Consider the following 7,402-nt stretch of genomic DNA (forward strand, 5'->3'; position numbering starts at 1 on the left):
TCATGTAAAAAAAAATTTTTTTTGCCAAATATATTTTTTGCCCATTTCTTGTATATTTCGACATATATTTTAAAATCAATATTTTTTGCCTTATGGAAAACAATTTGATAAATGACCGGAAAGGAAGCATCAGTGTGTTTGTGGAACATCCTGAAGAAAGAAAAGAGAAGCAGAAGTTCTTTGGACGTCCCTCAACTTTCACAGAAGCTTCTTCTCATCACAAAATCTGAGAAAGAGTCTCGTAAAACGTCAGCAGTCACAGCGGAGCTCAAACTCGTCGCCACCGGAGGTTCTGACGGACCCGAGAGGACCCGTTTGAAGACGCGTGTGGTTGAGGTAGAGTGTTTTTCCCAGCAGCAGCAGCAGACAGGCAGACGGAGGCACGGCTCTTTGGACCGAGAGAGTTTGGGTGGAGTGGGAGGGGCTTAAGGAAGGGGCGGGGCTTCAGCTGCACATACAGTGAATAATTAATGTCCAATCACACGACACGCACCCATCTAATACTATAACAGACTAACTTCATCTGTTCAGTCACATAGAACGTGTTTTTGGTTTAGCAGGATAAAGTTCAGTTTGTTATTCGTTAGTAATTAACAATATTTCATCAAATGAGTGTTTAAAACGGAGCTCTGTTCCAAACCTAGTAAGTTGCTTGCATAGACAGCACTTGAAGGCATCGCTAGCTGTATTAATCTGTAGACACCTATTGACCTCATTCTAAAACAGCATGCTTCTCAGGAGATAAGAATTCTCCTGCCAGGCTGTTATTGAAAATGAGAACTTCTTCTTAATGAACTTGCCTGGTTAAATAAAGGTTAAAAGAAAAGCATGCATCCTTTACATTCATGCATTTGGCAGACGCTTGTATATCTAATGAATTAAAGCTATACATTCCCTGGGAATCGAACCCACGACCTACTGCAATCCTGGAATGCACTGGGAAATAAGTAGAGGGAATTCTGACCATTTAACCCAGTTTATGTGTGTGTATTTATGCTAAATGTGAAACTCCGAAACAGTCCTGTGTGATGCTGCATGATGGTTAGGATGTTGTCTATGTAGGTCACTCAGGTTTGGAACAGATGCAGCGTGTCGTTTTGAATGCTGAACGTGTGTGTGTGTGTGTGTGTGTGTGTGTGTGAGAGCTGAGTTCAGTGTAAGGCTTCGGTGAGAGAGAAGCGCTCGCTGTACAGCTGAAGGGGCTGTGGGGGGGTAGAGGTGTCTCATCCAGTGCCAGAATCAGCCTGAGGTTCAATCATCACCTGACACTGAGGCTCCGCTGCAGCAGCCTGAGGAACACCAGGACAGTTCATTACAAATTATATATGATTATTCATTTATGACACATGAGTGCGTGTTTTATTCTCAAATGCTGGATGTATTATTTTATTCTAAAATGCATTTATTCTATAATGCTAAAAGTATTTTTAATTTATTCTAAAATGCTTAATGCAAAAGTATTATTTCTTCAATGTAAAATGCAATTATTCTACAATGCAAAATGTATTCTAAAATTCATTTTTTCTTTAATGCTAAAAGTATTGTTTTATTTTGAAATGCATTTATTCTATAATGCAAACAAAGTATTCTTATATGTATTTATTTTATAATGTTAAAAGTATTTATTTTAAAGTGCCGTTAATCTAATACTAAAAGTATTTGTTAAATTTATTCTAAAATGCTTCTTTCTTTCATGCAAAAGTATTATATCTTCATTCTAAAATGCAATTATTCTATAATGCAAAAATTAATTCTGAAAATCATTTTTTCTATAATGCTGAAAGTATAATACTTCTTTCTTTAATGCTAAAAGTATTGTTTTTATTTTGAAACTGATTTATTCTATAATGCAAAGAAATGTATTCTTAAATGTATTTATTGTATAATGCTAAAAGCATTTATTTCAAAGTGTTATTATTCTATAATGCTAAAAGTATTTGTTAAAGTTATTCTAAAATGCTTTTTTCTTTAATGTTATTTCTTCATTCTAAAATGCAATTATTCTACAATGCAAAAATGTATTCTAAAATGTATTTATTCTATAATGTTAAAATATATTTCATTTATTCTAAAATGTATTTTCTTTAATGCAAACATTTTTCTAAAATTCTAAAATGTAATTATTCTATAATGCAATAATGCATTCTAAAATCTATTTCATTTAACACTAAAAGTATTTTGTTTTTATTCTATAATGCTAAAAAATATTTATTCAAAGATGCATTTGTTCTATACTGCAAAAATATTTTTTTACTTATTCTAAAATGCATTTATTCTACAATGCTAAAATATATATATATTTTTTTTAAAGTCACTTTAATTAGCTTTACATATAAAAACAACAGAAGTCCATCATGACGTTCTCTGTGTGAATCTCCATGTCTCCAGGTCTGTATTGATGTGGGTGATGTTCACCTGTGTTGTGAGCTCGATAGCGTCGGCTGCTCGGATGCTGGCTTCTTTAGCTGCGGCGTCTCTCTGAGAAACACTCTGTCCTGCTGACAGACTCCAGTCACCCTGAGAACCCTTCTGACAGAAGAAGCTACACACACACACACAGAGTCAGAGCGATGTGTCTGATAATCGCAGTATGAGTGACGGTGAGAACGACAGACGCACCTGTGCCGATAGCCAAACATCAGGAAGAGAGCACAGAATATGATGCAGGCCATGCCGATGTGGATCCCGACCACCAGAGCCGTCATGGAGCCCTCGCTGTCCTGACGACAGTCACACACACTCTCACCCGCTGCTCACACACACACACACACACAAACACAAACAAACACACACACACACACACACGTATGAAACACACACATGAAGTCAGGTCAGGATTATTATAGTGAACTAAAACTGCAGTGTGTTCTGTTATAGAACATGTTTTTGCAATTGTGGAAAATGTAGTAGATCACCCAATAAATACAGGAACTTCACACAAAAGCAGAATGTGTATTTTGTGTAAAGCAGCTGATAATAAAGATCTGAGTAAAGGTGTTATGAAAGGATGTGTATTGTATGTGATTGTATTCACTGATGGTCTCTGTCTCCATCTAGTGTATATGACATCACACTGCAGACCACTGATGCTTTCAGTGTTAAACATGAACAGGGATTGATTGAATTGAACTTTCACTCAAAAGCTTTTTTTTTTTAGTTCGAGTCAAAATACTAGCCAAAAATATTAGAAATAAAGAAGATTATCGAAGTCACATCTTTGATTTAAATAGATCTATTCTGAAATCTGTTTGTGAATCATTGAATCCCTTTCAGTTAAATTATTGTTTGTGGACATGGTTTGCAGATGATGAATATGAAGCTTCACCTGCTGCCTCTTTCCCGCTCTTTTCAGTCTCAGCCAATGAGACGAGCCGTTTGTTGCCGATGCTGTCGCCATTTCCGTTGAAGGCCGTGAGCTGAATCTCATACACCGCTGACGCTTCTGCAGGAGAAACATACACTAACCTTTAGACTGGCACGTGTGTGTGTGTGTGTGTGTGTGTGTGTCTCTCTGTGTGTGTGTGTGTGTGTGTCTCTCTGTGTGTGTGTGTGTGTGTGTCTCTCTGTGTGTGTGTGTGTGTGTGTCTCTCTGTGTGTGTGTGTGTGTGTGTCTCTCTGTGTGTGTGTGTGTGTGTGTCTCTCTGTGTGTGTGTGTGTGTGTGTTTGTGTACTGACCCAGCTTAGAGATGGTGTGTGTGTTGATGTGAGCGGGGAATCGCTCCTCATGTCTGAACTCTTGCTGTGGCAGCTTGCGATGAGAGAGTCTGTATCCCTCCACTCGACCGGCTTTAGCTGTAAGCTCCCAGAACACCTGCATCGCTGTGCTGTTCAGAACCTTCGTGAAGAAGCTGGGCATCGTGGGAACTGGCACACAGACAGAGACAGATGGGTGAGATTAGTGACTAGTACACGTGTAGAATGATCATTACATTACCATTGTGTTTTGGACAACATTTAATACATATATTTAATATATATATTTTATCAGCCATGTAAGCATGTATACTCTTACCAGCTCCAAGTGTGGTGGTGATGACACTGTTGGATTGCTGACTGGCTCCCAGCGGTGAATACGCTTTCACATATATGGAGAAGGTGGTAGAGGCCTCCAGGTTCGTGAAGTCGTGCTGAAACGTGTCTTTGCTCACGGCTTCCTGAAGCTCGCTGCTGTCCGGCTCTGAAAGCACACAAACATCATTCAGTCAGTCTGGAGTCGGAGTCTGATTCCGATTTTGATTCCGAGTCTGATTCTGATTCCGAGTCTAATTCTGAGTCTAATTCTGAGTCTGATTCTGAGTCTGATTTCGAGTCTGATTCTGATTCCGATACTGAGTCTGATTCTGAGTCTGAATCTGATTCCGAGTCTGATTCCGATACTGAGTCTGATTCTGAGTCCGAATCTGAGTCTGATTCCGATTCTGAGTCTGATTTTGATTCCAAGTCTGATTCTGATTCTTATTTTGATTGAGTCTGATTCTGAGTCTGATTCTGAATCTGATTCTGAGTCCGATTCCGAGTCTGAATCTGATTCTGAGTCCGATTCCGAGTCTGATTCTGAGTCTGATTCCGAGTCTGATTTAGAGTCTGAAGGTCTTAGTGTGTCTCTGTCATCTCACCTCCCAGTTTGCGGATGTGCAGCACGTATCCGATGATGCCGTCCATCACGTGCCGCTCCGGCTGTGCCCAGCGCACCCGTAGGGAAGTGGTGGAGAGCGGCGTGACCGTCAAATCCTGAGGGGCTTCTGGGAGATCGGCGGACGGGGAGACGGCGAGACGAGCGCTGGCCTGGTTGGTTCCTGCGCTGTTCTCCGCGATGCACTGATAGATGGCCTCATCTTCAGCCGTGATGCGCGTCACTGCCAGCGTGCTGCAGATCAACACACATCATCATTTACACCAACATCTGATCAAAACTCAGTGTCACACACAATCTACTGCACATCTTCTGTCTCTGATTGATAGTTTAGAGTTTTTTATCCAGTAAAAGCTCTTTTAGTGTAATTGTACAAACGTCCAGCTTCAGCTCAAGCTCCTCGTGTCTTTCTGCTGTCAAATCTTGACTGATTTTTATCAAGTAAACGTCAGAATAACTGTAGTCCAGATGAACACTTACTGGACTGAAGCAGCTCAGCTTTACTTGATTCTCCATCAATCATGTTTTAGAGTCTCAAATCTGATCCTCAGGATCTTTTGAGGAGCGTTTGTTTCCAGAAGCTTTACTTTCACTGTTCCTCAGCGGAGGAATGATCTTCACAAGCCTCCAGAACATCTCACATCTTCTGAGGAGCCTTTATTTATTCAGCTCTCAATCACTGCATTATATGTTTATATGACATATATTATATGTCAAAAGAAGGTACAGCAGATGTGTTGTATGTGTTTGTCTCTGCTGTAGTCGCTGGCTTCTCTTCATCATGGAGCATCTTTTCTCCAGACTGGAAGAGGATTTGAGCTGCAGACTGAAATATACTGAGACCTGCTTCCACGCTTCTGATCTCAGAGATTCATCAGTCAAGACCGGAGGACACGTTAATGAGCGATGCTTTCAGCTGCTGGAATTTGACTCCAAATTTCAAAATGAAACTTTCGGTTGCCAAACACAAGAAGAGTTTCATAACCGCCAAAGAAACTGTGGAAGGATGACGTTTATATCACTGATGGCACTGCGTTCATTCACCCTAACCAACTCTAATTCCAGAACATTAACACTAATTACTAAAGTGCACAGACGACAGGTTTAGTGTTTAATTACTACTTCCTCACGCTTTCATTGATTTAATTGGTTAACGTTTGAAGCGTTTTTCATTACGGGTCTGAACTGAACAGAGTTTCACCAATTAGCTCATTTATTTTACACATTCACACTCATCCGAAACGAGCAGCGTGCTCCAGTTGTGCTGTTTTCAGAGGTGAATCTGAGGAAATGCACCCTGTCTTCAGTGTTTTGAAGTCTCCTGAAATGTCTGTTTAATCACGTTTTCTTCTGCAAAATGCATTTGTCCATCAATGATCTGTGAGGCTTTAGCTGATGTGTGTCTCTCGTGAGAATTTATTTGCATGCAGTTTGATTTTGCATTCATGCTAACGCTTCATTATCACTGACAGTAGTAATGATTTTAATGAGGGTGATCTAGCAAGGTCCTTTGTGTCTGAGGCACAATTGTTTCACATCAACAAGAACCTCGAATCACACTCCTTTCATGCACTCATACCTGGCTCTCTGTGTGTGTGTGTCTAGGGTGAGCAAAATTCAGAATTTCATAGTTTTCTCTCACAATGTTCTCTGTCTTCTTGGGTGTGAATGTGCATTGAAAATTCTTTATTTAAAATGGTAAGACAAAAAAAATTGCATTGCATTCACATTTTTCCTCGTTCAATGAGACAAACTTCCACCATTTCAATCTCATCTTACTAAGACATATTATTGGAGATATAGAATGACGACTGATATTTAGATCATTTTATGTCATCCGCTGTACTGTTATAAAGATCTCATTGATTTACATTACAAGCAGCAGAATTTCAGCATAGAAATATCAGAATCTGCAGCAAATTCATATTCTTGCTCAATTTGAGTCTCTCAACTATTCTCACTGTAACAGACTATATGAGCCTGATGGAGGAAATTTGATACTCAACATAAAACACATATGCAAACTTTGTCTTTATATTTTGTTTAAATATTCAATAAACTGTTCCAATTCAAAAAGTTAGATTATTATTATTTTATATGTCAGGCTTTAGGCTGGCCCTGACCTGTTGTTGTTGGAGAGTTTGACGTTGTCTCCAGGCGTGAGGATCTTGCCGTTCTTCAGCCAGATGAGGTGTGGATCAGGAACACCTTGAGCCTGGCAGGTGAAGACGGCACTGTTGCCCGCCGGCTTCGACACGGACTGAGGCCACTGCAGGAACTCCGGAGGAGCTGAACAACACAGAGAGAGAGAGTTCATAACATGTTCAAACTGACAGAGACCAGCTATTAACCATAATTCACATACTAGATCTACACAAGATGTTTTCAGCAAAATTTGTGTCCTAAGGGGTCCATTTAATTGTTTTTTTTTTACAAAATGTATTTTTATGGTTGTCAAAGTTGTGTATTTGCAAGATAATATAGTTTTTTTTTTCACATTTTCTGAATTTCATATTTCATTATTCTTTCTTTTTGAATTTTTTTCTTCTCATAATTTGTTACATTTTTCTAAAATAAGCAAATGTTTAATTGTATAATGTATAAACTTTATGTAGCCTATTTATATTATGCAATATTATGTAACTGTCCTGTAAATACGTGTATGCATGAACATCTTAGAGCAGTATTAAACAGTATTAACATTTGTTTTAGTATAAATACTGTATACACACACACACACACACACACTCACACTCTCACACACACACA

At 39.1% G+C, this 7,402-nt stretch overlaps 1 protein-coding gene across 1 annotated transcript in view; it reads right to left on the reverse strand.

The window, feature by feature from the left end:
* Positions 1–1,223: 1,223 nt before the first annotated feature.
* LOC107715524 (immunoglobulin superfamily DCC subclass member 3) overlaps positions 1,224–7,402 on the reverse strand; it is a 22,745-nt gene continuing 16,566 nt past the window's right edge. Inside the window, exons 7-14 of the mRNA XM_016521679.1 lie at positions 6,757–6,922; positions 4,617–4,867; positions 4,013–4,177; positions 3,676–3,864; positions 3,326–3,442; positions 2,620–2,752; positions 2,416–2,542; positions 1,224–1,289 (exon numbers count right to left, since the gene is read on the reverse strand). Of these exons, the coding sequence (XP_016377165.1) occupies positions 1,224–1,289; positions 2,416–2,542; positions 2,620–2,752; positions 3,326–3,442; positions 3,676–3,864; positions 4,013–4,177; positions 4,617–4,867; positions 6,757–6,922 (1,214 nt within the window). The remainder of the gene's footprint in view (positions 1,290–2,415; positions 2,543–2,619; positions 2,753–3,325; positions 3,443–3,675; positions 3,865–4,012; positions 4,178–4,616; positions 4,868–6,756; positions 6,923–7,402) is intronic.

This window comes from Sinocyclocheilus rhinocerous, unplaced genomic scaffold, assembly GCF_001515625.1.
Source record: "Sinocyclocheilus rhinocerous isolate Xijiao unplaced genomic scaffold, SAMN03320098_v1.1 scaffold1772, whole genome shotgun sequence".
Lineage (NCBI taxonomy): Eukaryota > Metazoa > Chordata > Actinopteri > Cypriniformes > Cyprinidae > Sinocyclocheilus > Sinocyclocheilus rhinocerous.